This window comes from Neopelma chrysocephalum, unplaced genomic scaffold, assembly GCF_003984885.1.
Source record: "Neopelma chrysocephalum unplaced genomic scaffold, ASM398488v2 Primary Assembly neopelma1_24, whole genome shotgun sequence".
Lineage (NCBI taxonomy): Eukaryota > Metazoa > Chordata > Aves > Passeriformes > Pipridae > Neopelma > Neopelma chrysocephalum.
The window spans coordinates 16,226,409-16,247,257 of NW_020897693.1; the positions used below are offsets into that span (position 1 = coordinate 16,226,409).

The following is a 20,849-nucleotide window of genomic DNA, read 5'->3' on the forward strand; positions in this document are numbered from 1 at the left end:
ATCTGAAAGAAACAGGGATGCATTCTATCATATGGTCTACCAACACGAAAGGAGAAAAATCAAGAGTGTAATTCTGCAATAATGGAAAAGGAAGGTTTTCTATCTTCAGTCATAGGGGAAAATGTAATGGAAGTATTAATAAAAAACCCAAGATAAATCACATATAATGTTTTCTTCCTAACTATTACAGTAATGAACTATTATTAATTTGCATACTACTGGAAATTTAAACCCACTACCATTTCTTACAGGAATTAAGGGTACTTGCAAACAAAATACCTGTGGTGTTGAGGTTTGTCAAGTATTTATGTAATAGTAAATAGCAGAAAAAGGAACATTAACACAGTGGCTTTTATGGACATGCAATGCCAAAAATATGATATTATAGTAAATATTTTTCTTTGAATATTACATATTTATTGCTTCATATGAAATGTTAACAAAATAAATGTGTGTCTTCCCATATGGGTAGGAAACCAATGCAATAAAATGCAGCTTTTCAAATTTTTTATCCTTTCACAACACTAGAAAGAAATCAGTGGGCTGACGGCCTAAAGATTGAGAAACAGAAACATAAAATGCAAGAAATTACTTCTGCCTTAAAAGCCTTAGTACAGCTTTCAGCTATTTCACATGGTGGAAAAACTGTTTCAGAACCATTTGCCTACAAGCATCTTTTCTTTGTGACATTCTGAATCTATTCAAAAAATATATCTTGAGAATTAGCTGACATTTTTAGGTAGTTTTTTTAATTCATTACTCAAATGCAAAAAGACAAAAACTTTTTAGGACTTGGTGAAGTTATACTGAAACAAATGAAATGTCCAGCCTTGCACTACAGCCTCTGCATTAATAGAAAGAACAACCCGTCATAATAAACAATACGTTCCCAAGTATCAGGGTGACAACTCATAGTGCTGGAGGTGCTCTGGGATGTCTTCTACCTGGAAATGGTGCTAGCCATTTTCAAGACATAGGAAAGGTTTGGATGAAATATTTGCAAGACTGGAATTCAACTCCCCAGCTGGCAGTTCAGAGTACCCCTGCTTAAAGATTACTTAAAAATAGGTAATATTATTTAGCCAGAACGCTGTAATGACCAGTGTAACACATGAGAAAGTAATTCGAAACTTGAATGCAAGTTATAATTCCCCAAAAATCTAAGAATGCTTCAGTTTGGATTGAAATTTATGCAGCCAAAGAACTCAGATTAACATTTGAAACTTCGTAAAGATTGCTTGAGACCTAACATACTTCTAAGGTAATTTTACTCTCAATTTACCTCATGCTGTCTTTTTATATTCAAAAAAAAGGATTTTTTTTCATTTAAACACAAAGCATACTAACATTCTTCCCTACTGTGCATGCTGCAGTACAACTTTACAAGTTAGAGTTTATTTGATTTAAAAAACAATTATTAGTCCAATTTGTAGCTCTTTTGCTTACAAGAAGGTTGACAGTTAAGCAAAAAACCTTTTTTACAGTTTATAATGGAAACTTTGTTTACCAATCTGTAATTTATCATCTATGATTTAATGCTCAGGAGAAAAGTTTGCCCTTAACCACTAACCTACTAGTATCAGTTTTGCTGCTACACTGGGGGCAACATCAATCTTCTAGGTAAATGGCAAAGTCATGCTTCAAAGGTAATATTTCATACGAACAGCATAAAATCTGTGATCAAATATGTGAACAATTACTAGTACCACTGCATAGAACAAAGCCAAGAATCCTTTTCTCCCACTCCATGCTCTCCATAGATTTCTAAGTCTACAAAGTACCAGCAGTGCTTCAGCTTCTCCTTATCAAGAAATGTAGAGAAGTAAGCCCCTGCTATTTGGAAAATATTTATTTCAGTGGTCACATTTAGATTACCCTCATTCACTTCAACACACTTAAACAATTTTCATTGAACAACGTGTTTGCTAGTCTCTTTATGGTCCTGCCCATGCACTGAACTATTATCAAACAGTCAATTGCCTTCTATACAGACATCAAATGTTAATCTAAATTAACAATGACATAAGGAGAACTCACTGTATAAAATCCCCACATATTTGCTTCTTGAACATGATTGGATAAATAATACAATTATATACACCAAACATTAAAGAAATACATACGTTCTCACTTCTGCCACCAGAAAATTTACTTAACAATGGCTGTATTTAAAGGAAAGTATTCCCCATTTTTCTCCAATCCTGCTAAAAATGCTGCTGACATGGAAAACAACCTCCAAGAACACCATTCCTTCATCAAGAATAGACTTGCTATAATTCCTCATACAATTAAATGAGAACCAATAGTACACTTAGCCTATGTAAATGGTTTAATTAGAATCACCATTCAATGAGTGGGCTTGATTGATTATAGCATGAAAGAGCACACAGATGTATTTTATGAAGAAGTTATTGAAATACAAATTAATTTAGTTTAATATGGCAGATTTGGGATTGCACAAAGGAACTTCACGTCACAAATTGTAAGACAATATTAAAAGTATTGCTACAAAACAAACAAACAAAAAAAACCCCAGATCCACTGAAAAAACAAAGGCAAACATTCATCTATGTAAAAAAACCCCAAAATAAATAAAACTAGTTTCAAGAAATGACTGCATCTCCTGTAATTCTAATTTCAGATCATGCAAGCTTTTCTGCCTCTGGACAGGTTGCCAACAAGGGCCAACAGCAGGAGCAAGTTGTTGTTAAAAAACAGACCTCATTTCCAACTGTCCAGCTACATCCTTGTCTAAAAGTAGAAATATTTCCCATCTAGAAGTGGCAGGACCAGTTTTTAAAACTTGCTTCATTTTAGAATTGAATTATATTCTTTAATCTCCTACTGTGAAGCAGATTTTTGTGGCCTTGAATCAGTGCGGGTCTTCCTCAGAATCCTTTCATATTTATCAATATCCATTATGAAGGCCAGATAACAGAACTAGACAGTTCCTGCAGCCTGTCATTGCTCTGCAAGGCAAAACCAACTTCTTGCTATTATTCAATAACCCTCCACTTAGACATGAATAAGGATCACATTTTGCTCCCTTAGGCTACTGCATTGCTCTGAAAACTTAGACCTATCTCATTAAAATTCCAAGGTTCTTCTAAGAGTTACCACTTCCTAAACATATTTATATCTTTACACATACAAATGTCTTTCTACAGAGTATCTCACAAGGCGCCTTGAGGACAAAAACATATACACAGTATCAGTAGCTTAATTTCAAGATTAACACAACTGAAAAAAAGGGAAAATACAGACATTGCTGTTACGCTCTGTTCTCTCAAATCACCATTCTCCAGTATGCTTCACAGAAACAGAATTTGCTTGAATTAAAATGTAAATAATGAAAGTCTATGTATAAAAATTATATTAAGAAACAGAAATAGAAATGGATCCATTTATTCTGCAGGATTTTATAAAAAAGATTGAAACATGGGAGCAAAACATAACTCATACAATTAATAATAAATAATGGCCAGTCTTCGTGAACGAAGATTTGGGGAAAGGTCTTTTTACCTTTCCAGCCTGCGCAATGGATTTTTTTTAAGTGAGACACAGCCTGCACTGAACTGAGCCCACCCTTTAATCCTAAGGTTCATCTGCCAGGGCCAAGCAAGCTTGGACAATGGCAGTGAAGTCCTCAGGACGTAGGTTTGTTTAGAGTGACCTTCTCATAGATGGATGGCCTCACAGGGCTAACGGGCTCCATCTGCCCGGGGGACTGGCTGGGATTCGAACCTGGGTCGCAGAGGTGAGAGTCCTGCATGCTAACCACTAGGCCACCAGGGGTCCCCAACTCATACAATTGTATGCAAGTTAAAGGATTTTTTTAGGTCAATACTAAATATTCATCTGATTTGCATAAAAGAAAAACTACTCTCAAGGAATATCTAGTTCATGGAATGAAAGTTTTATTTATTGCAATTAATTCTGCACAACTTTTTATGCTTTGATTTTGCAATTTTTATTTAGTCCTTTTGATACTGTTGCCTGATAGGCTTTAATAAATTAAAAATTCATTTTGTGTACCCACAGCATCCTCTTTCTTGAATTATACATATAAACATATTAGTTAATTCATATTTTAAGATTATAGTTCAATTAATACTTAAAAGCTGGCACTACCAACAAATGAAGAGCTCTGCCATTTTTTTCCCCTCTGGGTATCCCTTCCTTAAAAGCATTAATTCATCAAACCATAGCTAGAGGCAGCAAAATCAATATTCAAGGATAACTGCAGGAAACTTTGTTTCAGGTTTCCTTTTTCAAGTTATCTTTCATCTTAGTGGCTTCTAGGCCTAATGGGAAGGAGTACATACTGTCATTTAAAGCATGTAGATGGCTTCTTTATTTGCACATCCCAAGAAATGCAGATATAACTTCTAACTGTAGATTAATCTGTCCTTTCTCCTAATCTGTTTTCTTTTCCCATTTATTGTATAATTCCATTTTTTGATCTAGTTATTTATAGTCCTCTTTCAATGTATTATTGGGGAATGCCACTATAACATCATAAATCAGCAACTAAAAAATTATAAGAAGAGGCCTCCTCTGTTTTAGTGTGTTGCAATGACAACAGAACGTTATGACCTGACTAAATAATTATTTTAAAGAACATTAATCAAAAATTTCATTATAAATATGTCTTCACAAGTTCTCTATATTTTGGCTCTTATTACTAAGAAATCACTCATGCTTCTTATAAAAATTCCTACCTAAATTATTAATGAACAGTTTGACCATTGATATCAAAGGAAAAATTAACTACAAGATGCAATTACAGGCAAGACAAAATTTTAAAATTAAAAAGAGCATGCATACCATCATCTCTTATTAAGATTTTTTTTTCTCTAGAATGACTGTATGACTGAAACAAAGGAAAATGAGAAATTATGCCATGGTGTGAAATAACTGCTCTATTTACAAAAACCTGTGATAGAATTCTCAATCTTTTAATATGCTTAAGCTAGAAACGCTGAACTTGATTATAGGAATGCCATGTCAAACACAAAGAACAATTCCTGTCAGACAAGACACGAGCTGAGATGATCCCTAATTCTCCGTACAGATGAGAATATGCTTTACTAATCTTCTGATATCAGATTAATATCAGCTTGCTTATTAAAATTCACCCTACTTCCCAAATTCCAAAACCAAGCTTAGCTTTTATGACTATTTAGGAGAGGACTGGACAAACAAAATTCCAGAAATATATGTATTCTCAGCTTATATAAGCTTCTTAATTCTTTGTAGAAGATAGTAATATCTAAATTGTTTCTCTGAAGATAAACTTCAGAAACTTCTGAATTTTGTGCTGCTAATAAAACTAAAATAAAAGTGTCAAGCAGAGGCAATTTAATTAAAAAGAAGAAAGATAAATGTACAGATTTAAACAATTTTGTCATGAAGCACATTTTACTGAACTATTATCTATGCAAGTCTGGAAATTACATGAAAGCAACTCTTTTAGATTATATACTTTTCTGACTTTTTGCCTATTTCTATAATTTAGATTGAAATCTTCTGAATACTTTTGAAACATAATTAAAAAACAATTTTTATTAAAAATCCCTATACACAGCACAGTAAGTACACTACATAGGAGAAACACTGAAATGGAAATTCATACATGTCAATGCATTTTTATACATTTATTTTGAAAATCTAAAAAATCTGACACTGATTTGAGAATTTGTGGAGAAAAAAAAAATTAAAGGTGTGGTTTTGCAGAAAAGCTGCTGCTAACTAAAGTCAAGAATTTCAGACTTATTTTGTCCCTGTAAAGATACAGGGAATAAAATAAATAAATATATAAGTAGACGAAAATCTATATAAATTTAGGGAGACATAAAAAACATACAGAAATCTTCAGCAAGATGAAATGTCTTTCAAATTTACCAGCAATTAAGTATCCAGTGTAGATTCCTACTGAAGCCACATGGAAACTAGTAAAAGAGATCAATTGTCAGTATCATTCTTCCTCAATGATCATGCCATTACAGAAGATTAGAATTTAACACAGTTTGTAGTGTGTGTGGCTAGTCAGTAGGCTAACTCTAGAAAGATCTTCTTTCATAGCTGAATGTCTTCTAGCTCTAGAATATCAAAACTCAGATTAGTGGCATTCATTATTAGAAAAAAAAATTGATCACATCAAGATATTTCACGCATTCAGCCTTCAAACTATTCATCCTCCTAGAAAAACTCATTGGAAAAAAACCAAAACAACAAAACAAAACTGTAGGGAGCTAAAATGAAACATTATTTGTACTTTTATCAGCAAGAGTCCATATTGCAGCAAATCATGATCTATTTTAACAGATTTTCATAAAAATATCTAGTCTTTTAAAGCCACATGTGCATCAGTGCTCCAGAACACTGTTTTCCAGCTTATTATGCTAAATAGTTGCTCACAAAACTGCCTGCATCTAAATTCTGGAGTCACATAGTCTGCCGAGAACCATGCCCAGATGGTAGTTTCACTTGCTAACTTTGCCAAACATGAATAAAACTTCATCTGGAAATCTCAATATCAGTTTTCCATCTCTAGTTGTTTTTATAAAACATTCAACCATTTCTAAGAAATATCTTTTGGAAAAAAACCTCATTCACAAAATCCACTAGAACTCTCAAAGCAAAGTTTGGTAGCATCTTGAAGCTTTGAGGAACAAATGTTATTTCAATGTGCAAATATTGTTTCAATGTGTAAACACACAAGTAAGTTTACACACAATCTGTAAATTGGATTTTCTAAATCTGAGTAACTTAATTTCGGATCTGTAAAATCTTAATAGTTACATTCTTTAAGATTCCATATGCACTGGATATGTAGTGTACTACTGAAAAGACTGATGTTGATATGTTTTGACTATCAACCACATGGAAAAGATGTAATTTAAAATGAACACTGCTTACTTTGAGAGAAACAAAGATATCTGATCCTCCAAACATCAATGCCCATCTACTTATTCTAGGCAAATTGTTCAACCTGGTATGAAAATGGATCAATTTCCTGACCTACAAATAAAATGCATTTTTAACATTGCCGCTGTTTTTATAACCTGAATTCTGCATCTGTTCAGTTTACATTAAGAATTATTTCAACTATTTCATTACTTTGTTGGTATGTGAATGAATACTAGATATTATTTTCTTTATATCTATTTTGCTTGATATTTGAAACATGTTTTATTTTGTTAAAAGTTTATCAACAACAGCCTCTATTTAATACTCTCTTCCCATAAAATTGGATTAATATCTGGCACACAACACAGTGTCAGACTGCTGAAGGATTATAATTTAAATCCGAAATACAAAACTTTTGAATTAAAAATACTCTGCCAAAGTAGAGATATCTTAATAAAGAAAATGGTTTTTTCAATGAAATGTACAAATAAGATGTAAAAGATGTTTACATATACAACTGCACTCACAGTTATTATGCTCCACATAAGACTAAAGAAATAACAAAACAATTCTTCGTGACTGAACCTGCAAAAAACAAGGAGAAATTATTTGAGTTATTAAGTCTTACCTGACCAGTGTCCAGTGGTGGAACCTGATCTGTCAGTACATGTCTCGCTCACAGGCCTAAATACAGTCTCCCAGCCACCGGTAGCATAGCGCCAATTCTGGGACTCCAAAATAAGCGTTCGCTGAGTGCCGTAAGCAATCATGAAGCAGTAAACTACATGATGAAGTTGACAACCATAGCCACAGCCTTTGTTGATATTACACACAAGTTTCTTAGCTTTGCTGCAATCCTTCGGGTTCTGTAAGCATGGATGAAAAAGTGAAGCTGATGACAAGATACGCACAAAGGCATACTTTTTTCCTGAAAAACTGACAAATGTCATAAATCACACGAGCCATCCTGCTATAATACATCTCATATTAAAATGGATGAGTAAGCTTCAGCTCCATGAAAATTTTATGTGAATTTTTCACTGTGAACGTGAACAGTTATTGAACATACTTCACTATCCTAATGTAGAATAGAATACCTTCAAGATTTTAAATTACTTTCTCATTTGTGAATCTGTCAGAATAAGCCAACATTTGGACTCAGAGTTCACATTTCATCAACATGATTTTCAGTGTTGGAATGTATTTTCCTTTGGCATTTTTCCAAGTTTGTTAGTTCTCTTACAATAAGCATGGATGTCATCCAACAAAAGAAAATTTCCACCTGCCTACATGGTACAGAATAAAATAAAAGCTTATTAATGGACTACTTCCCAGACTAGCTGACCACATACCAAATACAGAAAACAAAACACATACCTGAGCAGATTAATAAAAGAGAGAATTTTAATCTGCATGTACTCTGTATAAAATTATATACTTCACTTCCACAAATCAAGAAACCATAACACAGGAGGCAAATGCCTACATTACATGAATGCTATGTTTAAAAGTACAAACTAATAAATATTTTTATATATGTGGACAACACAACAACATAATCAACAGAAGTTTTTCTTGCTGTAAAATATAGTGCTTCACTGTATGTATTCATGCTTGCGTGCCTCCAGACATACTTCTAAATTCCAAAAAGGTTTTCCATAGAATTTCTAGAATGAAAGTTAGTTTCAGATAAGATGCAAGAATACGGATATTTGAGCATCAATATAAATTCTGCTTCTCTCACATCTAACTAACTTTAAATAAAATTTTCAGTAAATTTGCAATAAATCAAACCAAGTCTTTCCAAAAAAAAAGATCTCTGCATGGAGAACGGAGATTCCTCCTTCAAGTGATCCTAAAGATAATCTGAATATTCTGAGTACTAAAATATTTTTAAAAAAATTTTAAAATTGTGAATTCAGTTGTGTAAAGGAAGGGAGAATAATTCAGATCTGGGAAATAAATAAAAAAAACCAAACCAAACTCCAAACCCTACAACATGTGCTATAAATTCAGTATTTTATTTTTTTCATTTTAAGGAAAATACATCTGATTCAAAGCCTAACTAGGTATGAAAATAATAAATTAAAGAAAATTTCCATTCCTTATTTTTGTTCCTCAGACCAGTACTTCTGCTATCACAAATTTAAGGGATAACTTGAGACTAAATCTATCTTTGAAACTACAACAAATGTACTTCTCACAGTCTTTCTGGAGAGAAAGTGGGGCTTTCTAGTATTCTGTGCAGGTCCTCATAGAAAGAATTCCATGAAACAATACCTGGTCATACCATTAGTAGTAGTAGTATATTTTCATTATTATAATTATCATCAGTATTATAATATTTTACTTGGTTTCAGTTATTAAATTGTTCTTATCTCAACTCACAATGGAGTTTCTTTGTGGGATTTTTGTGTATGGTTTTTCGGGGTTTCCTCCCCACCCCGATTCTCACCCGTGTCTCACCAGGGTCGAGGCAGAGTGAGGGAGCCTCTGCATGGTACTTTGTTGCCAGGTGGAGTAAAGCCACAACACTAATTTGAAAGGGATAATCTCTGAGAATTTTTAGAAAATATCAGTAGATAACATTTTCTACACTTGCAATTACCTTCAAATACCTGTGTCCTCCTGAAAATTAAAGCATTTAATTGATGGCATATTTGAAGTTTTGTCTTTTATAAGGAGTGCCCTTCTAACTTTATTTCAGGAAAATGTAAGAGTTATATAATAATTATGAACAATATTACAGAAATCAAGTAGGAATCACATAATGAAACAATTTAATAGCGTGACTGCTTATCAATGTTAACATAATGCACTTGCTTGGGTTTTAACATTACTTGAAGACTTAACTAAAAACTATATATAAATATTAGTTTGTGACAAACAGGAAGCTAGTTAAGCTAATTTCTTTATGACTGTGGGTTTTTTCAAATTGTTATACTCAAATAGCAAAAAAACAAGGCAGTATTTGGGCTTCAATTACCTATTGAGAATTTAAAAAGAAAGGGAAGTAGAGATACTTATATATATTGCAGTTTCAATTGGTATTTCTTGGAAAAGGTGGAATTATTAACCATCGATAAGGAAGAAAAATTACATTGCATCAGAACAGCTTGTGTGTTCATTAGCCAAAACTGCCAACTAAAGCAACCCATAAAGGTACTGAGCTGATAAAGCGTAACAGTCAATTTCAAAACCAGCAAAGACTGACAGAAGATTTTTCCTCCTGGCCCAAAGTCACAGAAAAGGATTATGTTATTTTTGACTTGAATGAGCAGTGCACTCTGTTCTCAACCGTAACAACACAGCTGATGACAGACTCCAATATCCAATTAAACGGTCTACATAATCAAGAGAGGGGTGGAAGGGACCTCTAGGAATGTCAAGCCCTGTAACATTAAAGCCATACAACTGCATTAAAAACAAACACACACATACAAAAAAACCCAAACCCACACAAAATCCTAAACAAACAAAAACCCTGCAACTGACCAATCACACAAAACATACTTCAATATGTAGAAGATTGGATTACCAAGCCATGCCAGAGTTTACACCTTTTATTTTTCTCAGAATTACTTCTATGAACAGTGCAACTGAAAATGGTAATGTTTTCAGAATAGTAAAACAGTTAAAATTATAAATTTCTTTGCAAGAGAATGTCACCTAAAATTAAAACGGATTTGTATAACTGGCAAAATGGATTTGATGGTCTTTCATCACAAATAACATGGGCACACACTGTTGCTCTTACAAAATTCAGGGTTTCCACTGTATTCTTCTCCAGGGCTTTTGGTTGGCCTGCTCACAGAAAGTAGGATCAGATGGGAATGATGTCAGAAGTGCCTCAATGCCTCACCACCTTCCAGGGTTTTTAAGTGTGCAGTTAGCCACCAAAACACATGACAAACTGGCAAAAGTAAACTCTTCTCCTTAACATACATTTTACTGTATGAAAAATGACTGTGGTTTTTGTAAATTTAAAACAGTTCAGAGAAGTGTACTTGATCCAATGAATCACAACAGGATAGAGTGGAGTAGGCAAGCAGTCTGCTACAAATTACTAAGTAACCTCATAAACACAGTATGATGTTCATTAACAAAGCTGTTCTTTTTTATATTTTCAATAAGTATTTTATTCCTTGATGCTACCCAGTCTGCTGGAAGAGACAGTCCCACCCAAAATCTGTGAAAAATTGGGTTTTTTTGAGAGAATGATGTCAAGGAAGGGTGTTTCTTATCCTAGTTATCACAAATGTAGTTCACGCCATCTTCTATTACCCTTTCTTTATGATGCCACTTGTAAAGGTTCTTTTTCATATCAGCTCCCCTTAAGACTTTGGTGATGAAAAAAATCCAAACAAACAAAAAACTAAACAAACGACCAGAAGTTTCCTTGAGCTGCTGGAAGAAAATGTTCTTCTTTCCCTAGTCAGAAATATTATGTATTTGATTTGAGAGACAGAGATTCTTATCTGTCTCTAATGTTAATTCCTCTAGTTTGCACCTACCCTCCTACAACACACAAGCTTCAGCTGGAGTAAAACATTCCAGTATGCAGATGGACTAACCACACTATACTCCTCAATCCACTAAGTAGAAATTGTAGAGAAAACCTCATATAAATATTAGCAGTGATCACACTTTCTTACGTGGTTATTATCCTAATGCTATAATATCAGATACTGAATTTACTAAGTAACCTTATGAGGAAAACCCAAGACATGTTTCAAGATGTTAAAAAATCAAATAATTTTTCATTTTCACATGCGATAGAAACAATTCAGTACCTTTCTAAATACGCATAAAAAGTCAGAAAAATTGGCTCTTTTTAACTCTTTCGTTTCACTTTCATATCTATTTTGTCTAAAATGTTAACTTTAAAAATGCTTAGATTCATTCATATGCCTAAATTATCTTTACTAATGTTACAGGGAAGGAACTCTTCCAGTGCTGTGTAATGAATTCAACAATCTAGCAAAAATGGGAAAAGAACTGCAAGATATGAATGAGCTTACAATATCAAAGTGAATTATCAGGATTCTCTATATTTGGAGTACATAGCAGAAAACTTTTAAGGATGCTGAGTCTATCACAGCGAAACTGAACCACTATATGGTCTGCCTACTAAAGAAATCATCTCTTCTCCCAGAACAGTGCCCATACCGACAGATGGCTGAAATTCTTCAGCTACTCTCTATCGACGGAGAGGCATGGACAAAGTGCCCTAAACCATTATGGTCAGCAAAATGTCCGCTTTATTAGAAGAAAGGACAGCTTATATACTGCTATTTACACACACAGACATGTGATTCTTTCTCAGGATACATTGGATACATAAGGAAAACATACTGCATTGTCCAGGACTAATTGGTCCACAGCAGGTGTCCATAAAACTTGTTCACCTTCCAAGAAAACTCCTCCTTCACCTTGGCACCAGGCCTGTAGCCATATTAGTGGCGCAGTATTTTTTATTATCTGCACCCAGCTGTGCTAAGGTAAAGGTCTCAGAAATGCAATACAGACTGTTCACAGAACTCCTGCACGGCTACAACTCTCCTCCTTCACCATAAAAGTAGTAAAAGCTGATGGAGAATTTTCTATGAGAATTTTTCTACTTTGTGTTTCAAATTAGTATGAATATATCAACATCAACAACATACTATAACTACACTACAAGTTGTTTCTCATGAGTGAAGTGGAATAACTGGGAAAATATATAATACATTTGATTTGCTTGATTAAAGGATACATGTTTACACTTTTCAAGACTTACAGTTGTGAGAGCACCTTTTGCATGTATGCAAAGCGCACAGAGCCTTTTTTATTGTTATTGTCATCTTAGCATAAGCACTTTTATTAAGAATATGTATCAGTAATTTTAATGTAAGGGAGAAAGGATTTAATATACTTTAAGACAGAAAAATCTAAGTGACACATTAAATCACCAAAAATACAGAGAAATCTAGAAACCTCAGAATAAAATCTTGTAAGCCACTTGCTTTTCTTTGCATACATACGAACCTCCAAATAAATAGCATAAATATGGCAAACTATGACTAATATAACTGATGTGGTGTTGAGTACTTAGTAACCTTTCTCACCTGCTTATATTTTTAACCTTCAAAGCTGAACAGAAAGTTCTGATTTTTTTTTAAACAAAGACAAAAATATTCTGCTACTGGGAGACTGCACGCTGAATCAGAAACTTCCTAAAATAAATAGAACAAAAATAAACACAAAAGGGAAGGGACACAAAACTGCTGCCCTCATAATCATTTACTCACTTGATTACAGTACTACAGGTGCCCTTGTCTCTTGCACTTTCTCTTCAACTGTTTGATAATAAACATCTCTGAAAATAAGTTCTTTTGCTTAAATGTAAGCTCCTTGCTTTTTAAATGTTGCTCTAACTACAGGGAACTAGTTACATGTAGCCTCATTAAATCAAATTTATGGTAATGTTATCCAAATGAAGTAGCAGTCATTGCTATTCACAATCATTCAGCTAAATGACTTCCCAGGGAGATGTCCCAAAATAATGCAGCTGTCACTGTTCAACATGTACCAGAAAAAAGCTATACAGTCCTTTCCTACTTAACTAAAATAAAAAATTACAAATATGTTCCATATAATTCGTTTTGGCATTGAGTTGAGGGGCAAGGGTTTTTGAATTTTTAATTCTATTTTATTTTTTAATACAGGTATATTATTAATAAAGGGGTATATATGTGTAATTTCAAACCATGGACTGCTTTACATTGCTGCTTATTTGCTAAACCCAAGAACTTAGTACTCTTTTTGATGACTTGCACAGTCACTATAATAAAAATATCAACATTTATCAAAGCTAGAATTACATTTTTTGGAAAACATGTACTGCCCTTCCTCAACTTAAACCACAAAGACAATTACAAGGAAACACATGTCCCTTCTTTATGGTTTCTAGACCCTTTCATACGAAACAGTCACATGGAATTTCATGTGCAGCAGTAATACCTCTGCATGTTTCCAACTTCACCAGTGATGATTAAAAATACAAAACAATGTAATTTCCTCTGTAATAGAGAAAACAGGGAAATAGTAATTTTTGTGTTTCTCAATGTCATGAGATGGACCCATAATGATTAAATTCATATTTTAAATGCACAAATATGAAAAAACATGGTTTTTTCCATGACCGAACTTTTACAATTGACTGCTTTTTAATGAATTTATAAATAAAACAGAAACAAAATGGCCTGTATGAAGTAAATTGATCCAAGTGTGTCAGACCTATTTCTAATTCTGAATCTAATACCACAGCTTTTTGTAAACCACCATGCTCATCAACATGTTTCCTTCTGAAGATAATGAGGATAAAGATAGCTACCTCTCTTGGAAGTGCCTGAGGATATAATAAACTTCCTGAAAGACTTAACTACTTGTACTACTTGAAATGTTAGGATTCTGTATGTGACTTGGCATTAGTTTCATTCTTAATATTGTTTCTACTTTTTTTTTTTATGAGAATAAATTAGCTTAATAAAGAGGAAAGTCCATTATCATAGATTATATGCATCTAAATAAATTTTAGGAGCACCTAACTGGTCTTCCAGCTCTTCAGTCAGTAAGTAAATTTATTTCAACTTCACCAGAAAACAATGTACACATTTATCTAATGCTTCAAAATTGAGCTTCTGCTCTCCTAAGCAACTTTTATTCATTATACATACTTGGAGGTCCTAATCTTGAACTATATCCTCACCATTGTAAAACATACAATAGGAAGACAATCACCCTTCAGAAATATATATATATGTCTAAATAAGACAACAAATGGATACCGTGCAAGAAGAGGAAAAGGTAGAGAAAGACTGTATTTATCAGCATGAAAAGTAGTTACAGTATACCACTTCTAAACAGTGACATCAAAAATGAAAGAATGAGGAACGGTTCTCAGGAAAGAGTTGAAGGAATACAATAAAGTGATGACTCCTGCATAATTTACAGGGATGTTTTTTCCTCAGAGGGGTGCCTTTTTTTATTTAACAAGCAACAAATACATATCTTGGTCACAGAAGGTTCCAACAGCTGAACTGTGAAATAATGAACATCTCAGAAACAAATTCAGCTATTTACACAAGAGAAAAGATCAGGCATTAGGAGTGACCATACAATACAGGTGCACACATGCCACAAAAAATAAACCAAGTACAAATAAAACAGATTACATTAAATATTTTTTGATCACTACACAAATAGCTGCATGCATTCAGACATGAAAAAAGTCCTAAAACCTTCAGAACAAGTTTCATTTAAATTTATACACACACACAAGCACACGTATTAAAAAGGCCTTATGCACTCAAAATATGAGCATCTATGAGAAATCTCACACATCTGTTGAAACAGTCTAGACAATATACTATACAAGCACTTCAAATTTGCATACTCATGTTTTTAAAAATGGGCTTGTTCAGAAGTTTGATACAAGGACTTTTATATTTTTATTTTAAACAGCGTGCAAACATATTTATGCATTCTGACACTCTAAGGATTAAAAAAATAAACCAGACTTATCTTTTATAATAAAACAAGGAATTCAAATAGCTAAATACAGCCAATTGAAAACCACAGAATCAAAAAAATAACCACACACATAAAGAAAGAAATAACCAAAAACAAAAGTCCAAACTCTAAAGATTTCCTTGAAATACTATCTTCCATATACATATAAAATAATGTTTGAAACAAATGTTATAATTTCTTTTCTATGTAATTTATTCATATAACAACATTTATTTTAAAACATTGTGAAATTACTCTATTACAAGGGCATAGCTAAGTGCTATATGTATAATAATAAAAAACATTTACAGAATCACAGAATATGCTGAGTTGGAAGGGACCCACAAGGATCATTGAGTCTAATTCCTGGCCCTGCACAGGACCATCCCCAAGAGTCACACTGTGTGCCTGAGAATATCATCCAAACATTCCTTGAACTCTGTCAGGCTTAGTGCTGTGACCACTTCCCTGGGGAGCCTGTTCCAGTGCCCAACCACACTCTGGGTGAAGAACCTTTTTCTAATATCCAACCTAAACCTCCCCTGACACAACTTCAGGCCATTCCCTCAGCTCCTGTCACTGGGCACCATAGAGAAGAGATCAGTGTCTGCCCCTCCTCTCCCCCTCACAAGGAAGTTGTAACCGCAATGAGGTCTCCCCTCAGTCTCCTCTTCTGCAGGCTGAACAGACCAAGTGACCTCAGCTGCTTCCCCTCAAGGCCCTTCTCCATCTTCGTTGCCCTCCTTTGGTCACTCTCTCATAGCTTGACTGAATTACCTCGATTCAAAAGCACTATTCTCTTACCTGTAAATAAGTTATTCTCCTCTGTACCAAATCTGTTAGATCTTTGGCCTCTTTTTCTCGCCAATCTCCTGCTCCATCTGTTTGACTGAGGTAGTACAAGTCGGTCATTATTGACCTATAAACAACAATGGAAAACAATCTTTAAAAAAATGGGAAACAATCTTGGCATTACTAAATTGGAGGATTAAACTAAAGATAAACTAAAGTGATATTTCAATTGTAGCCTCAAAAACAGTTTCTTCATGCCACCTCCTACTCCACAATTCAAACAGCAGCCAAGAAAGATTGACTGTGTCCTTCATCTAACATATGTTCCATACCCATGTATTAAACAGGAGATGGGTTAGAAAAAAATCTTAGGCATAAGACTTGCTTGATACAAAGCATTTGGGTTTGGTATGTGCCAAAGCAAACTAAAAGGAAAGCACAGTTCCATGCTAGATACATTATCCAGTGGCACCACATGGAAACGCAGTAGTGATTGCTACAATACCTTCTATTATAATGCATTGTTACTTTTCCTCTTGCAATCAGCTTACCATGCTTGTATAGAATATATTATTACAAGTGTCTTTAGCACAGGTACAACATTTCTTCTATTTCTGTTAATGAAAAGTAACCATAGGATATTATTACAAGGTTTAGTAAGCAGTATGTTCTATAATATGGAGCTCCTTCTGATTCTGGAAGAAGACAGCAGTGTTCCGCCTGCTTACAATGACTTCATGTTGCTAATATTCAAATAGAAAATAAATAAAAAAATTAAAAATTCTAAACAGACTCATGGCCACACAAGTCCATACTACAAAAATTGAATTTTGATGAACTATCAAATACTAAATTGAGGTTATGTAATACACTAGAGATTCTCTTCTCAGGGTTATAACATTTCATTTGCCAAATAAGAGGACAAAGAATATCTTGTCATGAGAAGACAAATAATATCTGGCATTTATTTGTTAAAATTAGGCAGATTATTTAAAATTACTGATTTTGTGAAAAAGAGTTCAAACAGTACCATCTAGGAAAAGATTTTTTTTTTATCTCTGTGGCTTTTGGGAGGAAATACTAAACTAGAGGCAAATTATTTATAGTGTTTGTTAAAACGTTAATGGTTATTCTAAAAGTAAAAGGTAACCCAATTCAGAACTAATAATTTCGGAGTTGGTTTCACATACTGAGAATATTTAAAATTGCTAAACACTTCTCCATAACAATGCTAAAGTTTTAACTTTGCACCACATTTCTTAATATTTTCATCTGAACTTTAGATGTTGCAATTTACTGCCTGAAATTCTTGATAAACCACAAGTTTAATCACTTGTGAGGAAGAGATGCAACAGAACAAAGGCAGAGAAATTTGGGAAGTAACAAAAAAGGAGTATGAGGATAAGAGAAGTATATTTCATAACAATGTGTGAAGGTCCCGTTGTTGGCAGCACCTGTTAGTACTGGAAGCATGGAGGTAAGTTAGCTAAGGCAAACAAGCTTAGCAAGTGAGAGAGGAGCAGACTGTGTATCCCTATTAAGGTAACTATTTCCAGTGACACAGTATATGAGCAGTAAACACTGAGATAAATCAAATTGGAACAGGCCTATCTTTATCAGCAGAGTTATCACACAGACTTCTCCTGCTAATAACCGTATTCATGGATCTGTAGCTTTTCTCTCTCATACACTCATTCTGGCCTTTACACCCACGCTTCTACACAGGGTAGCAGTGACACTGACCTATATAGCATCTAATGTTGTTGTATTACATATTATACCCAAATTGTTCAGCAGCAGTAATCTTCACCTTCTGTCAATCAATTGGAAGAACTTTATCTACATTCTAATCTCAAACAATATAAACTGGATTTTCTTTTGCATGGTAATTGAGCTTGAAACATGGTAATTTGCAGCTTTGCAAACAAATAAACAATTTAAAGTATCATCAGGTAACTAGTATTAAACCACATAATACTCAAAGTAATGTGCAAACACAGTTTAGGGAAAATTAGAACAGAATTAATGATGGAGTAAACCTCATATAATAGATTATACACAAATAACAGATAAAGAGTCTGCTGCTCTTAAGACAGTGTTTTCCAACTTAGAGAAAGCATTTAGGCTAGTAGACATATTAGAAAGGGAAATCCATGTACTTTCTTGGGAGTTTAAATATATTTTTCTTCCCGAATGGGATGCAACCATGTTGGATGTTTAAAGACAAAATATAAAGTTAAGGTCTAAACACTAAAAAAAAAAATCTTCTATCATTAAAAGCAGCTGTGTAAGCACACAGCCATATTTTAAACAATTTTCAAATGCTCTTCCACAAATCTTAAAAAGAGTCTTTTGTTTACTTCTGATGTAAGTAACAAGTATAGCCTCCTTTTACTTTATAGAAATATACTTCTATTAAATATTGACATAAAATAACTGAAAATATAAAGCTTACCAATTAAAAAACATTCTCTCTCAGATCTTAAGTAATTTTTACTATTTCTACAGAAAAAAAGTGTTGTCCAAATTTTATATTATTGGCCATGGTGTCCATAGCAAAGGAAAGGCAGTAGGTAAGTTTTAATAATCAGCCTTACAGATGAAATATAATTATTTTCCATCACTGCTCAGGTAAGATAAATGATGAGAGAGCCGTTACACAGCCTCAGTGGCTTGACACTTCAGGTAAAGGTAGCTTTGCTCACTACAAACCATAAAAAGTATCAAATAATTTGCAGGAAATTTTTATGAATTCATGAAAGAGTTTTCAGATAGTACCCACAGTCTTTAAAAAAATTATAAAACTCTGAAGTAAACCAGGAACTGAAAAATTAATAGGTGTTGTCACACAGAAATGATTATAAGGTAGTTCTATTTTAGGACAGTCACAGAGACCTTCTTTCTTTGATTGTTACTGCTGAGAAATGTGTATTTTTAAGTTTACATGTGCTAGGGTTTTTTGAGAGTGACCACCATGAAGGCTTATTAATGCAGATTTAGAAAAGACACAAATAGCAAAGACCAGGGTCAGGGGTCACGTAGAGAGTTAAAAGTAGATGGACCAGTGATTCATGAGCCCAGGATAGGCAAGTGCAGACAAAAGATTAGCCTGCAAAGCATTATTAGAGGCTACTGCAGGTGGTAAAATGCAGAAAACTTCAGACAGTGGCATTGCAGATATTTAGTATCACACTTGGTCTTTCATGCTACTAACCAACAATATCAATTCACTGTTATTGTTGTTTCATATCACAAAATAAATCTTGGAGCTGCTCTTAAAAGCATTTTTCTCCTGCCAAGTATAATGAAGGAAAAAATCTGTCTATATATTTCATATGCATTTGATTGCCAAAATAAAGGGAGGGAGAGCGGGCATTTTTAATAATCAGACTAGACAATTATTCCAGTCATAAGGCAAAATTACACTTAAATCTCCTAGGAATTTTACACCAACAAATAAAAACTAAAAGAAAAATCTGTGATTCAGTGGAAATAATGTGAAAATTTGTCCAAACGTTATGCATCAAATGTTGGCCAGATACCCTGCTGACAGCTGTTCCCCAGGAGGAGAAGGAATGAAACTAACTCAGTAACAGCCACCTTGTCAACAAAGGAAACAACCATGACAACTAGAGCATTAATTTGCTCTTTTTTATTAACTCTGTATCAAGTAGTCTTTCCAATGGTAAGATGAAGTTACTCTCAACAGCTCTCTTCCCTATAGCAACGACAAGAACACAATTATGTAATTCCCAATGCAATTCTCTGTGTTGGGCAACGCTGTTTTTCAAACAGAATCGGTAGTGAAATACTTCACAAAAACATATGCAAGATTGGCACTCTCTGAGGGAAAAATCTACACAGCCCCTAGGACATAGCCAACAAACAGTGTTTAAGGCATCCAATAAGAAGCACTACCTTACTTATCTCTTTCCTTACAAAACTATCTCATCATTTGATCACTACCCACCTCTTTTATTTGCTTTCCCACATAAGGACAGCATGACAGACTGCTTTAAGGACTTATATATAACACTAATCTTTCTAATCCAAATATTAAAATATGTATTAAAATTTCTAAGATATCTATTTATGTATATTCATGTATAAATATATAAATATATAAATAAGTAATACCAGCTTCACTTGCAGTGTTCCATTCAAGTAAGACAGCACTTTTTAAGACAGCACTGTCAACAAAGGGGCATTTGGCAACTTGTTTAATGCCTTTAAAAAAATTCAAGTGCACATATACTTAAAAAAATTAACCAAAAGAACAAAAAACCCCCAGTAATAACAAAAAACCCCAAACATTAAAAACCTGTTATTCTCGGAGTGAATGAGAGCATCTGATTTGCTCATTCCAAACTTATGCTATGTTCCTTTCAGGAGAGAGACCAGATGGACTGTGTGGAGGGAAGATGAGACCGCTCCTTCCCTGGGGAGCTCCTGTGCACTGTAGGGGCAAAGAACATTCCAGAAACAGCAGTGCATCACATGCCAAAGGATGTGCCCACAAGGAACTGGGAGTTTTCTGCAACTCACAGGGCAAGACTGAAAGATTAAAGGAAAAGAAGCAAACAGCTTGACCT

General features: G+C 33.9%; 1 protein-coding gene across 4 annotated transcripts in view; it reads right to left on the reverse strand.

Moving 5' to 3' along the window:
- The window catches only part of FUT8 (fucosyltransferase 8), a 114,774-nt gene that overhangs the window by 24,231 nt on the left and 69,694 nt on the right, over positions 1-20,849 (reverse strand). For all 4 annotated transcript variants that reach the window (XM_027704624.1, XM_027704639.1, XM_027704632.1 and 1 more), the window contains 2 exons: positions 16,270-16,384; positions 7,541-7,778 (listed from right to left, as the gene is read on the reverse strand). In XM_027704624.1, the coding sequence (XP_027560425.1) occupies positions 7,541-7,778; positions 16,270-16,384 (353 nt within the window). The remainder of the gene's footprint in view (positions 1-7,540; positions 7,779-16,269; positions 16,385-20,849) is intronic.